The sequence below is a fragment of the Solanum verrucosum genome, unplaced genomic scaffold, assembly GCF_900185275.1.
Source record: "Solanum verrucosum unplaced genomic scaffold, falcon-dt-bn FXZP01000115.1, whole genome shotgun sequence".
NCBI lineage: Eukaryota > Viridiplantae > Streptophyta > Magnoliopsida > Solanales > Solanaceae > Solanum > Solanum verrucosum.
Window position 1 is genome coordinate 270,770 of NW_026020680.1, and position 20,949 is coordinate 291,718.

General features: G+C 28.1%; 1 protein-coding gene across 1 annotated transcript; it reads left to right on the plus strand.

Annotated features, from left to right (window-relative positions):
- The first annotated feature begins 1,368 nt into the window (after positions 1-1,368).
- LOC125812323 (peroxisomal fatty acid beta-oxidation multifunctional protein MFP2-like) lies at positions 1,369-15,092 on the plus strand. The gene is made up of 17 exons (XM_049491837.1): positions 1,369-1,471; positions 10,935-11,006; positions 11,074-11,139; positions 11,230-11,286; positions 11,542-11,609; positions 11,697-11,778; positions 12,237-12,292; positions 12,391-12,696; positions 12,787-12,873; positions 12,964-13,138; positions 13,217-13,338; positions 13,422-13,588; positions 13,657-13,911; positions 14,122-14,243; positions 14,327-14,448; positions 14,542-14,690; positions 14,846-15,092. Exons 1-17 carry the CDS (start codon positions 1,375-1,377, stop codon positions 15,090-15,092), a joined length of 2,250 nt encoding a protein of 749 aa, XP_049347794.1. The 5' UTR covers positions 1,369-1,374.
- Positions 15,093-20,949: the final 5,857 nt, after the last annotated feature.

Below are 20,949 nucleotides of genomic sequence, written 5' to 3' on the forward strand. Positions count from 1 at the left end.
GAAAACATTTTCCATGGAAAACATTTTCCTTCACACCAAACACACCCTAAATCTAGCGTTTATTTCGGCCAATTGGATCATATTCTTTATTGTCATTACCCTAATTATTAGGCCTTTATTCACAATTCATTTAGTCAATTCTTCATTAGTCTTGGAGACTTTATATTACTCTTCGATATTGGGACGTTTGATCTTTTCAGAACGTTAGAACCCTTTGGTCCATCTGGTTGCCTATATAAGCTTCTTTGGATTTACTTTCATGAGATAGAAAAAATGATAATTTTTTAAATATATTCTAGTGCTGGATTTTTTGTTGATAAAATCTTTTTTAGTTTTTGGCTCCTAATTTCTACTAGAAGAGCTTGTTGAATTTTGAGAAATATACATATATATCTATATATATCGGGTAAAATATCCTTAAGGATAGTGTCTAACACGCTTCAAATTTTAATCAAAAAAAGATATTTTTCGTAAAATTTTCAATCAATATAACCTTTGTTAGATGCATTTACTGGGACCCTATTTTTCACTACCATTTGAGGAGTGGTTACACTTGATCCTTTAGAAAGCATATTAAATGTATGCGGTTTAAATTGCTTAGTGTCTATGACGATTGAGTCCTGGTTGACTTAAATACGAATTATTAGTAGTAAGATTATTTGTATATAGTTTAACTATGCTTGAATTTGTTAATTTTTAAGATGAATACGTTTTAGTTTTTCCTCCTAGTTGTATGTATTACTTTTTATTTTTGCATATGCTTTTCCAGTTTTGTCATTTTTATTTCCTATTATTCACCATATAACAATTCCTCCTTATTATTCATTACTAAAATCCTACAATGACCCGTGACGAAGCCAAAATTACTATTGAAGGGGTTCAAAAAAGAAAAAAACATAACATGCTAAATAGTGTCGTATCATATTTCAAGTTAAAACATTGAAAAATATTTCTAGTCAGATTCAAACTCGCGCACCTAATAGTTTTTGAGTTCCTATAACCACTGAAGCAAGTCCCTTGTGTTGAGGGGGTTCAACATTAAATACATAAAATACAAATTTGTTCCTAGGTATACAATTATAATTTTTCGATTAAGGCGGTTCATCCGCCCCTAACTAGCATCATGCGAACAAAATGATCCCCAATTAGCGTATTAGTAAGGCAAAATTTTGTATTGAAAACGGGAAAGTGAGAGGAAATTAAGCAACTAAAGATTGAGGATGTCATAACAAACATAACAATTTTTTTAAACATGAATTGCACGTGATGTTCCTTATGATTGACTGTTTGTTAGGTTAATTTGTTTCTCTCAACTACTTATATAATGTTTTACTAACTTTTTCTTAAAGCACTCTTAACACCGTTGATAGCAAAATGAAGTCAAACGGTAGAGCTATTATTGATGTTGGAGCTGATGGAGTTGCTGTCATCACCATTATTAACCCTCCTGTTAATTCTCTTTCCTTAGATGGTATGATAATTAATTACAATCTATCCTCTCTAAGATTTAAAGATTTAAGATTTTATCTTCAACAACTACTTGATACATTTATCATTAAAGTAAATTTACATGATAAAATAAATTATTTTATATGCCATGTAAACATGGACCTGGCCCATAGGTGAACAAAATTTAAAAAATTATGATTCTTTCTTCTCCTTCATAATTTATCATTAAAATAAATTTGTTTTGACAAATAAATTATTTTATATGTCATATAAACATGAACTTCATAAACAATTTTTTTTTAAAAAATCATTATGCTTCTTCTTCTTAATTTATTATTGAAAAGAATTTGACATGACAAATAATTATTTTATATGTCATGTAATTATGAACCCTATGAATAATCAAATTTAATTAAAAAATGCTTCTTCTCCTTCTTAGTGGCATGATTCTTTACCAACCAAATGTATTGATCTAGATTTCAAGTACATGGCCTTTGAAGTGCTATGTTCAAGTCTAATCATTGTTGTAATACTACAAAGTCAGTACTAAGTTTTGTATTACTATAATATAATGTTTTTGTTATGCTTTTTTATTATCATTCATAATACAGTAATGGTAAGTGTAACTAATTATGTATCGTTAGAAGATTAAATATTTACAATTTATTTTTTCAAATAGAAGAAAGTGTCAAATAATAGGCTATAGTTGTCTTGGGGGGGGGGGGGGGGATGGAACCAATTACTGACACTTGTATTAATGAAAGAATATTTATGTCATCACACACTTTGGAGTGCAACTTTTCTATGAACATTGCTAACATAAAAAAATTTGTAAACCGAATTATTCTTTAATAAAGTCACGCCTCCTAATTTAATGCGTTTAAGCTTAAATCCAACCTTAGTTTAAATAGTTCCTCAATGTAAAGAGAATTATTTGATTGAAAGTCGGAAAATATTATTAACTCTTTCAAGAAAATGACATTCTAATGACACCAAAAACAGGAATCAATTGAATTTCGGCATGAAAAATATTTAAAAATCTTCCTAAAGAGCCTTTTTTTTTTTTTTCCGTAAGAATTCTTGGAGAAATAAAAAAAGGAGAAGCGTAATGATTTTTAAATTTTTTGTTTAATTGTGGGGTCCATATGTATATGGCATAAAAATACAGTAATTAATTTTCTCATATTAAATTTACTAGTATACGTGCCCGCGCGTTGCGCGGTTAATTGATAAATGTAATCATAAATATTAATTTATTGACAATTTAAAATATTAACTTATTAAAAGATAATATTGAAAATTTATTTGAGAATGTTAACATTAATTATCTTGATGTGTTATAATAGAATATTTATGTAAATAAATCAATATATAAGCTTAGTTCATTATCTAAATTTGAAAATAATAATATTTTATCATTATTTAATTTATTTAAAATGATAGATACTATCACTCTATCCATATTATCCTATTGTTAATTAAAACAATAAAGATATAAGAAAATTTAATAGTTAGAATTAAATAAAATATAACTAAGAAAAGTCCTATCAAAATACTAAGCATACAAAAAACGTTTTAATCACTTGAATATCAAAATGTAGGCATGTTATTCACAATTTTATATTTTGTCTTTTAATTTTTCTTCAAGTCACATATCCATTATGTGATATTTAACAAAATTATATATATATATATATATATATATATATATATATATATATATATACGCGATAGTTTAATACAATATAATTATACAGTTGAATAATACTTTCATAAGTTAATATTCTAAAATTAATTTAGTTTTAGTTGATTTATATTTCATTTTATTTTATTTTTTCTCTTTTTTTTAGAGAAGTGTTTATTTTTCAAACCAAATGTAAAAGTTAATATTCTACATTTTTCAATGCTTATTATTTATATAGTCAAATTTGGCTAACATATTTTTAAATTGTATATTGCAATAATCAATTAAGATTTGAGAGCATTTTTTAAAGAAGAGTATAATGTAGTTAACTATTTTCAAATTTTGAATTTTAAAAAATGGTAAAAAAAAATTAAAGTAATAATAAAAATTAGATTCGCAGTACTTTTTCAAAAAATTATAGTGTTTGTAGTTTTATTTTTATAATTTAAATTAATTTTAATAATATTTTAAATGTTTTGATTTTGAATGAGAAAGTAGTACGTAGTGGAGTCATATTAATGTAAAGTTTTTGTTGATTTTTTTTTGTGTATTTTTCATTTGCTTCTTAATCATTTTAAAAATGATTAAATAGATAGGAGATTAGATCTGAATAATTTTAAAAAATATTTCCTTTTCTTGATTACATTTTTCACTACTTATTATAATTATTATTATTTGTCAAATTTGTCTAATATATTTTTAAATTGTATATTGCAATAAACAATTAGGATATATAATATATTATATCAGAACATTTTAACAAAATATTTTAGCAATTTTGAGAAAAAGTCAAATTTTAATTTGTGTGATTTTTTTTTAAAAAAAATGTGACGTGTAGGTAGTTATCTTTTTATATGTTTGTTAGTTTCAATTGTTTTAAATATAGAATTTACTCTCCGTATAAATTTGATGCAAAGTGCAATTCTAACTATATTGCTACTTAATGATCCGTTTTAAAGGGGATATAATTATAACATTATTTTATTTATAAGTAAATTTGAATGGAAGAATGTTGTCCATGATGAGAAAATAATATTAAATTAGATGTGCACAAATATATATATTAGAATGGTAACTACATAAACTTACCAGATTCTTGTATTAGAATATTGACTTCAATAACAAATTTCATGTCGATTTTGTTGCTTCACACTTTGGCCTTTTGACCACTATCATAGTGCTTGTCCAAATAATCAAGGATGAAAAATGATAAAGTTACACATCATAAGATTTATTCCCAAAAAAACAATTAAAGTTACAATAAAAATATAATGAAAATAATTACCTAAGGTATGTCGACATCTCCATTTCTGAATCTTCTCAAGTTTTTCACCATCTTCGTCACTATTCATATTTGTTTTATACTTACAAAACGAAATAGTTATTGCAATCATCAAAACTATTAATACAAAAACAAAATAAGTTAGGAACTTCAACCTAAATTTAAATACCAAAAGAACTAATAAATCATATAAAAGGGATCATTTCAATATTTGTTTTAAAGATGAATAGAAAATGGCTAGATTATTTTTTAAAAATAGCATATGAACAATACAATTATCACATTAGTAATTCATGCACTTAAAATATTAAAAGATGATGTACTTGATTCACTAACATGAAATTCTTCTGAAGTTCTCTATTTCTCTATCACCAGTTTCTTTTTCTTCCTCCTTGCATTGGAGAGGTGATCCCTTCAATCGTAAAAAATAATTGCAGCACAAACAATTCAGATAGTAATTCTTCTTTTACAATCTTAGTGAGTGCAATCATATTTTTGTTTGAATCTTATTTTTGTTTGGATGTTATTTTTTCTTAAAACATGTTTGAAATCGTATTTTGAATAGTTGATTTTAAGAATAGAAATGATGAAGTTAGGAGTAGTATTTTTTTTTTTAAAGACGTGCCTTATAAGGTTTAGATGATTTTTAAGGATAAGGTTAGTTTTTTAAAAAAAATTTAAATTTTAAATTTTAAATTTAGGTAGTTGATCATGGCTGATTTTAACCTTTTTTTAAGGACGTAAGTTTTATCCTTTTTTTTTAATTGGCAGTTTTTTTTTCTATTTTAAATAATGCATATTATCTTGAAATATTTTTATTAGTAAGTATATACTTTACATTTATGTTATATTTAAGTTTATTGTATTTTTCATTTTTCATTTGAATACATTTACTCTAAATATTTTGATTTTGAATGAGAAAGTAGTATGTAATGGAGTCATATTAATGTGTAGTTTTTGTTTATATTTTCATTGGCTTCTTTATTATTTTTGAAAATAATTAAATAGATGTCAATCAATAAAGATAGATATTTTAATTATGATAAAAATAAGAGTCCAAAATAACATAAACTTTAGTTACGTGTGCTATTTTGACCCTTTTTAAGGACGTAAGTTTTATCTTCTTTTTTCTAATTGACAGGTTTTTTTCTTTCTATTTTAAATAATGCATATTATCTTGAAATTTATATTAATAAGTATATACTTTATATTTATATTATCTTTAAGTTTATTGTATTTTTTATTTTCATTTGAATTCATTTACTCTAAATATTTTGATTTTGAATGAAAAAATAGTATGTAGTGGAGTAATACTATTTTCATTGGCTTCTTTATTATTTTTTAAAATAATTAAATAGATGTCAATCAATAAATATAGGTATTTTAATTATGATAAAAATAAGAGTCAAAAATAGCATAAACTTTAGTTAGATGTGCATTAGTTATCTTTTAAAAATGAAAAATTAAAAAGCGTTATATTAATTGTGGTAACTATATTTAAAAAGATCATATTAAATAAAATACGTATATTTTTAAAAAAATTAACTAATTTGTAACTGCTGCATATTTTTTTAAAATCAGTTTTTTTTACTAATTAAATTTGTTTTTAAAATGCTGACCTTTGTCACTATTTGGATAAGTTACTGACATGTGTCTATTTTTATTTAAAAGTGTGTATTTAAATATTTTAAACAGTTATATAATATTTAATTATTTATTATTTAAAATTCTAAAAAATTGTGACGCTGACATGTGGCGTTTTTTTCTTTTCCTATTATATATAGATAGAATTATATATAGATAGATGTTTGTTTTCTCTGTTTCATGGTCTCCTTTTGAGTCCATCTGACGTTCTTTTTCAATAAAATGGGACCAATGGTCCAAGCTTATTTTTTTGGCGGAATGGTCTGGTGGACCCTTGTACTTGTATGTGTTTGTATTGTGAACCCTTCTACTTGTTCCTTTGTCATCTGAACCCCTGAACTCATCAAAACGCAATATTTTAAACACGTTTTTTACCACTCAACTGTGTGTGTATCACAAACGCCTGCCACGTAATTTTAAAAATAATTATAAAATGACACGTATGATTATAAAATGACACATGTATATATGGTCACTCCATGTCATTTTTCCTTTTATTATATTTGATTAATATACCTACACTTTCTCTTTCCAATTTTTATTTCTCTTTGCCATTGCCATCTGCATCTCCATCCCCACAATCTCATTTCAACTTTTTCTTATCTTCCTTACCCTTTTCCTTTTTCCAACCTCTTCTACTCTTTCCATTGAAGTAAAAAATGTTGGCACGATTTTTGGTTGTTCACAATCTCGATGGAGTTCGAATTTGATTTTGGGTTATGTTGAATTAGGGTTTTGGTGGTGACCGATGGTGCTAAGGAAAAGTGGGGGTCTATTGAGTGGTTTGATTGTTTCTAGTTGTTCACAACTGGCGGCGTTGTGAAAGTCGCAACTTATTGGCGGAGTTAGTTTGGGATTTTTGTTGTTGTTGTTGTTGTTGTTGGTTCTCATTTATAGTTGTTGGTTGAAGCTTGTCGGAAATGATGAGAACGAAGGTAGTTTGGTCGGTGAAGGTGAGGAGGACGAGAAGAAGGCAATACGTTTGGGTTTGGTTTGGAACTGAAACAAGGGGTCAATGTCAAAAATTATTTGAGTTTTTTTGTTTGATTTTCAACTTATCTAGGTAGGTTTTCCAATTTATTTTCGAATTTATTTGTTGTTTAGTTTGGATTTGATCTCTATTTGTGTCTTTGTTTGGTTTTGGGGTTTTAATCAATTACATTGACTTTGTTGAAATTCTTTGGGGATTTTGCATTTTTGTGCCTAATGTTAGTGTAAGATATTTAGGTAGTAGTGTTATGCCTTCCATGGTGTTTTTCATAGAAAAAGAGAGCCGTATAATAACAAGAAACGATAGAGAAGAAATTTTTGGGAAAAAGATCGGAAAAGAGGCCAAGAAAACCTCAAATTTTGTCCAACAATGGTGTTAGATGCAAATAGGAAGATGATGGCTTTACAAAGCAGTGACTGTCAGACCCTTTTCCAAGGGTCTCACGCTCCTAATATGTGTGTGTCACACGCTCTTTAGTAGTAATTGCCACATAGGATGCCAAGTCAAAAAATGTGTTTAAAATATTGCGTTTTGATGAGTTCAGGGGTTCAGATGACAAATGAGTAAATAGAAGGGTTCACAATACAAACACATACAAGTACAAGGGTCCACAAGACCATTCCGCCTATTTTTTTTTAAAAAAAAAACTACCCCATTACAACTAATCCACCGTTTAATTTATCTTCTTTTTTTTTACAATAAGTTGTTTCATTTTTTTTAATGGTAACCGTTAACTTGTTATTTTGTTTTAAAATGGAATTTACTATTTAAATTATCTTTAACTATTCTTTTATTATTAATGTTTTCTTCTTCTTTTTTTTTTTTTTGTTAATTAATTGTTTTACCTTTTTATTTAATTTTCTGTTATGACATTTTTAAATCTAATTTATTGTCATTGCTATCATTGCCTTTAACATCCAAAATTCAAGCACTACAAAAAATAAAAATAATGCATACTTTTAACCAAAAAAATCTGAATAATATGATAATAAGGAAAAATCCAACTAACAAATTAAAATTATTATACTAATAATATGAGATTTTTAGATATTGTGACTTTCTTTATGATCAAAGATTTTATGAGTAAGAATTGAATTATCCTTAAGAATTGAATTAAAATGTTCCTACCTTTTTCTTATTTATTTTTGTTACATTTTTACGAAAAAAATGTAACAAATCATTTTCATTTTTTTTTAATAGTTAGATCACATTTCTGTTTTTTTAGTTATACTTTTTAAAAAATTATTTTCAAAATTAGATAATTTAATTATTTTTTAAATTAAACAAAATCATAAATGCACCTTACTATATGTGTATGTGTATGTATAGTTATTTAAAAGAGAGGAGGATATTGTGCAAGTAAATTAAATGTTAAATAATCGTAATAATACCCAAAATGATTTAACTAAAGAATAATCAATTGTCAAATGATCATACTAATAATCAAAATGATCACGCTAAGGAATACTACTTTGCATATAAATTAAAAAAAATGTAATTTGTGAACGAAGAATATGATAATTATGATGATATGTATTCATCATCATTTTCATATATATTGATTTTATTCTTACAAAATGAAACACTTATTGAAATCGTTAAAAGAATATGAAAATAACATAAGTAAGGAATGCCAATCAAATTTGTTTAGTAATTGACATACATGATCCATTGATATGAAATTCTTAAGAATTCCTCCATTTATCTATCGTTGATTTCTTCTTCTTCTTTGTTGCATTGGAGAGCATGGTGGTCCTTCTCCGTAAATTATAACAACATAATTTCAAATCAAACAATTAAGAAAAATGACATATATACACACAATACACTACTATACTTTTCCTCATTTTCTTTTCTGATCTCACGTGAATGTAATTTGTTTTTTGTTTGAATGTAATATTTGTTTTACAAATGTTTGGATTCGTTTATGAAGAGTTTGATTTAAAAAGATGTGAATGATGTTATTAAGATTAATAATTTTCTTCAAAGATGTGGGTTAGGAAGTTGAGATTCTTTTTAGGGATAAGGTTAGTTATTATTTGAAATTTAAATTTGAAATTAATTATTTAGATATTTTTGTGGCTAATTTTGAGATTTCTTTTTTTAAAGGACGTGATATCCTTTTTTTTTTTTTGAATTGGAAGTATTTTCTTTCTTTTAATAATAATAAGACATATTAGAATTTTTTTTAAAAATTACAAAGGAAGGAAAAAAAAAACTACCCCATTTCAACCAATCCACCGTTTAATTTATCTTTTTTTGACAATAAGTTTTTTTCATTTTTTTGTAATGGTAACCGTTTAAATTGTTTATTTTTTAATGGTAACCGTTAAAATTTTTATTTTATTAAAATGGAATTTATTATTTAAATTAACTAAAGACAATTAAGTTATTGAATTTGAATTTATTATTTGAAATAACTAAAAATAATAAAATTCAAGAATAATTGTGGTGCTGACACGTGTCGTTTTTTTCCTCTCCTTTTATATATAGATAGATTTTAATCATGAAATTTAGTTAAGTAATTTTTAAAGATAAAAATATTTAGTTGAGTGATTTTATGGATAAAAATCAAGTGCAATAATTTTGTTAGATAAATTCTCATAATTTATTAACCTTTTAATAGGGGTGGCAAAATCAAACCCAATCTATTTGAGTTTGGGCGGTTATTGACCCGTCCATTCATTCACTCAACTCATTTCAACCCAAATCATTAAAAATTGTGTGAATATGTAATTCAAATTGGCTCATGAGAAATCTTATCCAATATTTTAATTTTTTTTTTCAATTTGGTATGTTATATATAGGTAGTGGTGAGCATGATATGGTATATACCAAAAATATCATACTATACCAAAAATTTTAGTACCGTGACTTTGATATTATGTATTTGGTGTGGTATATGATATACATTTTTTTTTATATATTCAATACGGTATTTGGTATTTAGATATAACATACCGAAATACCGAATACCATACCGAAGTATATAGTTACATAAATAACATATATATTATTAAAATACTAAAAAATATGCAACCTAGTTATAAACTAAATGTTCAGAAGTTAAAACTTTGAATGTATTTGAATTGTAAGCGATTAACAAAAGGAATTGTTTGTACTTTATTTTGCATATATATTTTTACATGTGTAATATGTTAGTATATATGATACAATTGTGACATTTTTTAATTGTTAAAGTCATAAAACTCTATTGTACGAGTATATATTGGTCGAAGTTGAACAAATCATGGTTACCAATTTATCATACCGTAAAATACCGAAATGATCAAACTTCAATATATCGAATCTTACCGAATTAAATTGTTATGGTAATAGTATAATGTTTTAAAACTGAATATCGAAACTTTCAAATACCATATCATACCATACCATGGTTACCCCTATATATATAGGCTATAGCCATAATAAAAGAAAAAAATAATTTTATTAGGTACTAAAATAGTTTAAAAGAACAAATAAAACAATTAAGCTTAATTAAATTGAGTGTTGTTCTGTTATATAATCTATTAGCTAACCCGTTTTGATCCAAACAAATTTAAATTGGATTGAGTTTTGACCCATTATTATGACCCGCCCAAAATTGATCCAACTCGCGATGATGTTACTCTTCAAAAATATGAACTTTCTCATAATGGTTTTTAGGCGTTTGGAAAAAAGTGGTATTTGAAGTCAAGTTGGAAAAGGGTCTGGTCTGCAAGTTAAAATTGTGTTGGACATGAAAACAGTTATCAGTACATTTGAAGTTTTGTTAGTGAAAAGTGAAAACTGTCTTTTAAACTTAAATTTCATATTTCTTGGACAAGTTTGATAAACAGTCTTCAAATATTATTGCAAGACTTTGAAACCATTCTTTTAATTAGTTTTGTACAGCTTGAAAGATGCATTTGAGGAAGCTTTTAGGAGAGATGATGTGAAGGCAATTGTTGTGACAGGTAATTAAATTTGATGAAATCACAATATTTATTTCCAACATATTTATATAATATCTGATCTTGATAGGTTGTCATGGCAAGTTCTCTGGTGGTTTTAATATCTCTTCCTTTGTTGACTTACAACAAGAAAAAGGTAAACATTTTTAGCATCTACTGATATTGCTGCATATTTTCCTTAGCTAATTTAGTTAATTATGTCTGCCAATTATATTATATGTCACAGTGGCACAACCAAACCCTGGTTATATATCTCTGGATATACTCACTGACACTGTGGAAGGTATGCCTTTACATTTTTATCTTTTCCCTAGAAATTAAACTCGATATCGAATGTAGTTTGAGGTATGCATTTTGAATGTATTGGACCACTGAGCTAACCTTTTGCATGTTGTTTAGGGGTGAACACCCTCCTGTCCCCCTAGATCCGCCCCTATGTACTTGTAGGCTATTTTTATTCCAACTCAGAGATCCTTCTACACTAAACTACGCGCAAAGTTGAATGCAGCTAATTGAAATGTTGATTTAATGATGTTAGTTTCGAAAAAACCTTTAGTAGCGGCTATTGATGGTCATGCTTTGGGTGGAGGACTTGAAATTGCAATGGTAGGTACATGTTAAACTACTATCCTAATTTCTTTGTTGTTGACATGAATGCATTTTGCTAATTGTTTATGTTGCTTCAATCATTAGTGTTGTCATGCTCGAATTTCCACTCCAAATGCGAAACTTGGATTGCCAGAACTTCACCTTGGTATAATTCCTGGATTTGGAGGTATGCAAGCTTTTTGTTTAATGTTTAACTTCTTAATCAGGACACTAGTCCTCTGTAGCATGTATCGAAAACAAAAGGCCTTCAGAAAATAAAGTTCTCCCTGAAGAGCTAAAATCATCTTGTCTGTCGAATTATAGACATAGATCACATCTAAAAGCTGCTATTTTTATTAAATATGATATCATATCTGAAACAATTGAACTCATGGTTTCAATTAACAAGAAAAAGGCAGTTTGTTGAAGCATAGAGTCTAATTTCTGCTCTTCCATGTCCTGATTGTGTTCGGATTCTCAATGCACTATCTGATAATGGAGCTGCAAATTGCTCATATGTACAAGGATAAGCTAATGCATATGTTATTAAGTTAATAACGAACGAGCATGTACAGTGTAAAGAAGTTAAAACTCTTTTTTTTAATTAATCTGATTTTGTGGTGAACTTGTAATGTTATATTTCAGGAACTCAGAGGCTTCCACGTCTTGTGGGACTTGCTAAATCCCTAGAAATGATGCTAGTAAGATGCAAATCACCTTTATATTTCAGCGTAGACAGCGATCACATCATGGAAATTTAGTCTCTTACACCCTTTTTCCACTCACATTGTCTATGTAGACAGCAAAACTTGTTAAAGGGGAGGAAGCTCTTGACCTTGGCCTTGTTGATGCTATAGTTTCATCGAGCCAATTATTGGATACTGCTTGTAAATGGTCACTTGATATTTGGGAGCATAAAAGACCTTGGAATATTGCCAGTCTTTACAGAACTGACAAGATGGAGTCTCTTGGTGAGGCAAAGGAAATACTAAAGTTTGCAAGAGCTCAAGCCCTTAGAATAGCTCCAAATCTCCATCATCCCTTAGCATTCGTTGATGTTGTTGAAGAGGGTATAGTGTCCGGTCCACGTGCTGGACTTATTAAGGTTCAATGCTGGATCTCTTCCTCTACTTTTTCTTCCTAAGAAATAAATACGTTGTCACAAATATAATGATCATACACTCTTCTGTTTCAGGAGTATGAAACATTCGAAGTTCTTATACGTTCAGGCCCTTGCAAGGCCTTAGTCCACATTTTCTTTGCCCAACGTGGAACCATGAGGGTGAGTTGAGTTAAATTATGTTAGGCAGAAATTTTCATGTTTTCGTAGAACAGTGATAAAGATGTTGGTTTTCTGTCTTAACACTAACAGGTTCCAGGGGTGACTGATTTGGGGTTAGTGCCACGACACGTTAAAAGGGTTGGAGTTCTCGGAGGTGGATTAATGGGTTCTGGAATTGCAACTGCATTTCTCCTTAACAATTATCATGTGATCCTGAAAGAAGTTAATGATAAAGTCCTAGAGGCTGGGATTGACAGAATAAAAGGTAAGGTGATCATTATATTGTTTTGCGCAATTACTTTAACTTACTCTTGATAATATGACTAATGCATTAATCACCCAGCAAATTTGCAAAGCCGCGTCAATAAGGGAAAATTGAGTCAAGGGAATTTTGAAAAAGCTCTCTCCCTACTCATTGGTACTCTTGATTATGAGAGCTTCAGAGCTATTGACATGATTATTGAGGTATCAGCTATATTCTCGTATAGATATTCTAGTTTGCTGACTGATTGATTATCTTATAATGTCTTGCTAATAATTTGTACTAGGCTGTTACAGAGGACTTATCTTTAAAGAAGCAAATATTTACGGATTTAGAGAAGTACTGCCCTCCACATTGTATACTTGCTAGTAATACCTCTACAATTGATTTGAATTTGATTGTTGATGAGAAGAGCAAATATGCTGATCGTATTATTGGAGCTCATTTTTTCAGGTGATGCATGTTAGAATTTTGTATGTTCCTCATTTGTTCTGTTTGTTGATACTTGTAATCTGGTGCAGTCCTGCTCATGTGAGGCCACTTCTTGAAATTGTTCACACCCAAAATACATCTCCACAAGTAATTGTAGACTTACTCGATGTTGGAAAGAAGATAAAGAAAACTCCAGTAGTAGTAAGGAACTGCACTGGTTTTGCTGTCAATAGGATGCTCTTTCCTTTCACCCAAGCTGCTCTTTTGCTTGTCGAACATGGAGCAGACGTATACTGCATAGATAGCGCATTTACTAAATTTGGAATGGCTATGGGTCCTTTCAGGTAAAGTGTCTAGCAACTTCATTGGTTAAATAGATGTGCGGTGCCTATGTTGAAATGATTGTTCGGCTAAACCAGTCCAAAGACATATATACTCAAACATGATGTGCTTGTACTTAATTATCTGTAGATTCTTTTCTTTATCAACTTTCAATGTAGAATTTTGTTCGCATAACTAACAATGATCGGATTTATTTGATTTCCTACATGCAGGTTACTTGATCTTGTTGGTTTCAATGTTGCAATGGCTAGTGAAGCTCAATTTGTATCGAGTATGCCCGGGAGAATTTACAAGTCAATGCTTATTCCACTAATGCAACAAGATAAAAGATTAGGTATAATTATTCTCTATTTTGAGGTGTTAGGGGTATTGCAAATGATTGACACTTTTGAATGGACATTGACACACTTGTTGTAGGTGAAACAACTCAAAAAGGTTTCTACTTATACGATGAAAGACGCAAAGCCAAGCCTGATCCAGACATTAAGAGATACATTGAGAAGGCAAGAGAAATTTCTGGTGTCAGCATTGATCCAAAGGTTTCTCATACTGATCCTTAGTAATTGAAATCATGTTGTATTATTCTGTTACGCTCTTAATTACTCGTAAATTGCTTTTTGTACTTGTCTCAGTTGGCGAAGCTCTCGGAGAAGGACATGCTCGAAATGATATTTTTCCCTTTAGTTAATGAAGCATGTAGATTACTTGCTGAAGGCATTGTTGTCAAAGCTTCTGATCTTGACATTGCTTCTGTCATGGGCATAGGCTTTCCCCCTTACAGGTATGTAGTTTTTCAGATTAAATTGTTAAAGAATGAAAAAAAAAAAGTGAAATTGGTGATCTCCTTATAAAGTTTGGACAATCCTCGAAAAAGTATGATCATGACTAGAATAATGAGAAAAATATATATATACTGGTTTGAAACTTGTTGGGCAGGGGAGGGATCATATACTGGGCAGATACTGTTGGATCCAAATACATTTGTTCAAGATTGGATGAGTGGGCAACAATTTATGGAAAAAATTTCAAGCCTTGTGACTACCTTGCTGAAAAAGCTGCTAGGGGGATTCCTCTGGTGAGTATAATTAATTATGTTGTTTTTCTAAATTGGAGTACAGTACTCTGCACACAATATTTTATATTATCAAGCCATCCAAAAAAATTAGTAATACATATATTGTAACTGTTACATAAGTTAATTTTTTATACATGGTTGTTATTAGTGGGTTACAAGTCAAATCGTTAAGTCAAATTGAACCGATGAATCAAGTTAAATTGAAAAAGAAAAAACAACTTGTGATTTGATTTGGTTGATTTGGTGTTGGAACAAAAAAACGACCACTCTTGATTTGTTAATATATCTTAAATTAGTTTATAGCTTTCAATATATAGATATATTATTTTAAATTTAGGCTTGTCATTTTTTTAAAATATTTTATTTTGTATTTAGTTTGATTGCAACCTTTAATCTTATAAATCTAACATATAGAAAGTATTTTATATTCATGTGAAATTTTAAGTCTTTTTGAAGACTCTTAATCATTTATCGTTTTAAGTTCTAGCCTATCACACATTTGAGTAAAAATTATAAGAAGATCGAAAAATTGAAAAAATCAAAAGAATCTACTAAAACCAAAATCAGGGAAACTGTTTTTTTATATAGGCTGGATTTGGTTTATAAAGTTAATAAATCGACATAATTGATTTAATTATTTTTTAGTGAAAAACTAAATCGAACCGATCTATGTACACCCCTAGTTGTTGTTATATTATGAGGATGCTAAATTTATTTGTGGTCATTGCAGAGTGGAACGATGGATCTTGCAAAGTCACGCCTATAAAGATCAGCTAGTTTTTGAGTTATTTCATTTCAGAACTATGTTGTTTGTTTACTGTTATCTCTTGGATGGTTTTATAAAACTAATCAATTATGTATTATGGAGAAGGAATGAATATAGACTACTCCCTCTATTTACTTTTACTTGTCCATCGTTTTAGAAATAAATTTTTATTTTTATTTTTATTTTTCACTTTTAACATACTAATAAAATACAATTATTTTTTCATATTTTATTTTTAACATTAATTATTTATTCCTCAAAATATTTTTCAAGACCTAATACTAAATATGAATTAAAAGGTGGGTAAAATTCAAAATAAATAAAGTAAAAGTGAAAGGAGAAAATATGACATAATTTGTTACAACTTCAAGCAAAAATATTAGAAGTTTGTTACCTTATACATCTCAAATTTTCAACTAACTTGTACATGTTAAATTTTTAATACTCTTCAAATCTTCTTAAAATTTACTCAAATTTCAGATTACTAAGCAAAATGTCCAATAACTATGAAACTCAAATTCAAATTCTCTTCAAGTTCTTCAAACCCAATAATTGTAATTTGTATCAATCAATTTCAAATAATTTAAATTTTGAATTTAGACACAAATAACGTGAATCAAGTGTCAAAAAACAACAAACAAAAACAAAGAAAATTTTAAATTTTATGCCTTCAACACAAACATCCTCCAAACATATGAAATAGTGATTATTATAGAGAAAAGGTAGAAAGGAGAGACATAGAGTATTATTTTTAATTAAGAGATAAAAAGAAAAAAAATAAAACCCTCTTTATTTATAAGAAAAACATTATGTTATTCTCAAAGTAACTAATTCTATTTTTTCTTAAAAAATAAACATACGTTCATAATAATATATAAAATAGATTTACAACAGAACAAACTAAGAGAGAGTAATTTTTTTCAATAAAAATGGTGAATAGTAAAGTATTTTCTTTTCCTTAAAAAACAACGAATCTAACCGTTAAAATTAGAAAATTATGGCACCTGCAGACCACTGGGCTAAGGGCCCATGTTAACATGCAAACCTCAGATGTCAGGTCTTTGGGCCGACAGTAGGCCTGTCATTCGGTCAGCTTATCATGGGCTTCACGAGATTGCTTTTGCATTCTTTAATGGCTAATTTACATAAATCCTATCTTTAGGAGCTAATGATTTAGATACACGCTAGTTTGCAATAGAAGTCGTTTGATTAGAATTCAAGTTATGATTAAATTAGTTATGATGGGATAAGTTATGATAAGATTTTTTTTATTGAATGTTTGGTTTGTTGTATTCAAAATAATAGATTTTAAGAACAATTTATTTGTTTACAAAAATGTCCTTCATAAATATAAAAAGTGATGTATAAAAAAGGATTTTAAAGAGATATTTTTGTCATTTACTTATTTTATCCCGGGATTACTATACCACCCAAGGGAAGGGATAACTTATCTCAGTACTAATTATTAATCCCGAGATAAGTTATCCCGGACTTGCCAACCAAACAACAAATTAAGTGGTACTATAATTTAATCCCAGGTAGATTTGGTATTATCCTTCACACCAAACATTTGGTGCATTCAAATACATTTAGATATATGTATCTCAGAGTATATGATCATGTCAAAACTAGGTGCAATTTGTTTCGAATACATAGTATCAAAGTGGATTTGCATGTATTGGGATACATAGATAAATCTTGCTCAGCTCGTCTTCCTTCCATATCACTCACCACTCTTATATCATGCTTGTGTATATGATATTCCAGATACATATATATAGTGTGATTCACATGTATCTGGATACATAGACGACAAACCTCGCTTGATTCTCTCCCTATTTCATTGTATCTGGTAGCAAAAAAACATGTATTTAGGTGTATCTGACTTGAAATATGGTATGAAATTATTAAATAGTGAGATAAAATGTAATTATTTCAAACTGTACGGAGAATTAGTAAATATGATAGGAACGTTTGTATAATTAGGTAGTTTCTCCTACTTCAATCGCATACTTCTTCGATCTTTGCTTCAATTTGACACGAAGTTTAAAAAATTAATGATTTTTTCTTAAATATTATGATTTTAAACTAAAAATAGGTAGAATATATCAAATATTATTTAATCTTATAAATATTTAAAATGTCATGTAGAAAGTCGAAATAAAAAAAATGTCAAAAGAAAAATAAAACTTTTTAAAAATGAATTAAGAAAAAAATAGAACAAACAAATTAAAATGCAGCAAATATTTAACATACGAAAAAAGATATTTAATATTACTTAATTGCATGGATAAAAGGAATACAAGCGGGAAATTGTTTAATTTATAATGAGCCATTGAATCAGAATTTTTTTAAAAAATTGACTTTAAATTTTATGAAAAATTGTTCTCTAAACTGAAAATAAAACCACATTACAAAGTAGACGTTTCACCTTTGATTTCAAATATTTGGAGTTGAAGATAAAGTTATGTTTTATTATTACTTTTACAAAGAAAAGAATAAAAAAACACTAAAAAAACTTATAATCAGATGATTTTTAAATAAACTAAAAATTCATTCCAGAAGAAGGTGACTAATCTAACCCTTACTAATATATTCTTTTTGTTCAATTAGTATTATAAACATTTTTTTTTAAAAAAAAAATCGTATAAACTAGGAAATCTCAAATTTTTGGCTCAAAAATAAGAAAAATGATATAATAATATAAGGACAATAGGTTATAAATCTGAACTCAAAATATACAATGATGATTGACAACCATGATAGGTGAATTTCTTAATTCTATCAAGAACTTAGATGAGGAAAACAATTCAATCAATGTGGTTAGTCCATTCTTCTGACGTGTGGGGGTTTGGAGTACGGTAAAACAAGTTACGAGGGGGTAAGGTTGCATCTCAAGTGGATGAGGGCTGACCCATTTTCGGGTGCACTCATATTGAAAACACCTGACTAAATATTTTTGGTTGACTTCAACAGTACAGCTGTAGTGGGTCTGTTGATGGGCATGATATATTGAGTGGAGTCAAATCTTACACTAAGGGCTCGTTTGGTACAAAGATTAATAGCACAAAGATTAGTAACACATGGATTAGTAATGCATGGATTAGTAGTGTGTGGATTAGTAATGCAAAATTTATTTTTATCAATTGTTTGGTTCATTGTTTCCCACCTCATCTTGTGTTTAGATTAAAACTCTATAAACAACTTTTTTTTTCAATTATACCCTTTAATTATTATTATGTAATTCGGTCAATGTAGATAATTATCGGACAATATTATTTGTCATGACCTTTTAACTAGTTAGGAGAAGAACAAGTTTGTTGTCATGTTTGTTATTTTTTCACTTGAATTATTTGAGGATAAATAATTGTCATCTTAATAAATTGATCACTCACAAAATGTCAATTTTCAATTTTAAAAAGATAAACTATCTACTTTTAAAATCGAAAAGATGGTAAACATGAGTAAAATTGAGCAAACCATCTACATTTACACATAAAAAGTGCAAGTTATAGTTTTAATATGTATACAATTTTATAAATTATTCAAAATACAAATAATTAGAAACTCCACACACACACATTTACCTTTTTAATTAATAAAAAACAACTCTCTCTAAATAATTTGTAAGATAATTTATTTAAATGAATTTACTAGTACATATATAAAACGTAAAATCAAGAAAAAAAATAAAATGATTAAAATGATTTGAGGGATATTTTTGTCTTCATATAGACTTATCCCATGATATTACATCTTATGTATTACTAATATCTCCAGATGGAATGTATTAGTAATACATCTTCTAATACCATGTAGGGAGTATAACTAATCCATAGATTAATTATACATAGACTTAAATTCTTATAAAACATAATATTAAATAATATCATACATAATACATAGATTATTTCTCATAATACTCCCAACCAAATGACCCCTGAAGGATAATAACATAATTGAAGTAGCAAACCATCAACTTGTACGTTAACAAAACTTAAACTATATGAAACTAAAAAAAGGCGACCAATGTAACATTGTACTAATGTTGGGTGACTTTCATCTTAGCATCTATTTTGTTAATTAATTTTGTGCTTTTGCTTTAATTTTCACTTTCTAGGAAAAGGAACAAAAAAGAAACTCGAAGTTCACGTAGAAGGGATAAACTTGTCAATTCCAAATTGTAAAATAATTTTATTACACCTATGATTAAATTAGAAGGGAGATATATGTAATATTTGTTATATACTACAAGAGAGGAATGTGTTAATTATAAGTCAAAAGCTTGATAGAGGTTAATATTAATAGACCAAAGCAAATTATTAAAGGAGGAATTTCATCAAAAGAAGAAAGGACAGTTTAATTTGTTAGATACTGATTGTTAATTTTTGAGCAAAGTGTACCGTACAAATATAACTGTAGTAAAATTTCATAAGTAAAATCTGAAGAGGTAAATATACAATACAATAATGATTTTATTTAGATTAAAATAAATTTTATTTTGATGGAAGTATTCAGTATTGAAATCATGTTATGAAGATATATAGTTTATTAATTAAGAAATTGTCGTTGTTAATTAACAATTAAGATGCAAAGCATCTTCCTATATAGTGACAAATAAAACTCATCCATGGACTACTGTATTTCACGTGTGCATAAGATTCCAACTAAACAAGAAGGAATAATTCCATGCATGCATACCAACAAATTAAAGAATTTTCTTTTCTCTTCCATTATTTCTTTCTCTGTGTCTTCTTTTTCTTTATTGGCTTTACTAAATATGCTCAGAGAACATCATTCTAGCTAGTCAAAGACAGTAATTAAGCAAGCGCATATGCTTTAGTACTTTGACTAATATTTTATTTGATTTTTCATTCGGTATTTAGAGTTTGTATTGGTGTTTTGATTAAATTTGGATCGACACTACTGGACTCATTCGAGGGTGGCGCACTACAAGAAAATGGTGAATTATATGGGGATTTTCCTAGAATTAGTATGAAAATTTGCAGGAAAATAAGTTACTTGCGGAGTTTCATGCTAATCCTTAGGAAAATTCAGATGTAATTCACACTTTTCCTATAGCGCTCCCAATAAGATTTTATCCATACTCATGAAGGGTCGCCTCTAATTAAGGGTGAAACAGTCTCACCACTAGACCACAAATAGTTGGTAATTTGGCTAGTAGTTACCGCAACATGA

Bases quoted from the DNA above. Each gene is read 5' to 3' on its own strand.
- LOC125812323 (XM_049491837.1), top strand. From the start codon at position 1,375: ATGAAGTCAAACGGTAGAGCTATTATTGATGTTGGAGCTGATGGAGTT. The intron at 11,287-11,541 runs GTATGCCTTTAC...TAATGATGTTAG, and splicing joins ACTCACTGACACTGTGGAAG to TTTCGAAAAAACCTTTAGTA. The intron at 13,589-13,656 runs GTGATGCATGTT...AATCTGGTGCAG, and splicing joins ATTGGAGCTCATTTTTTCAG to TCCTGCTCATGTGAGGCCAC.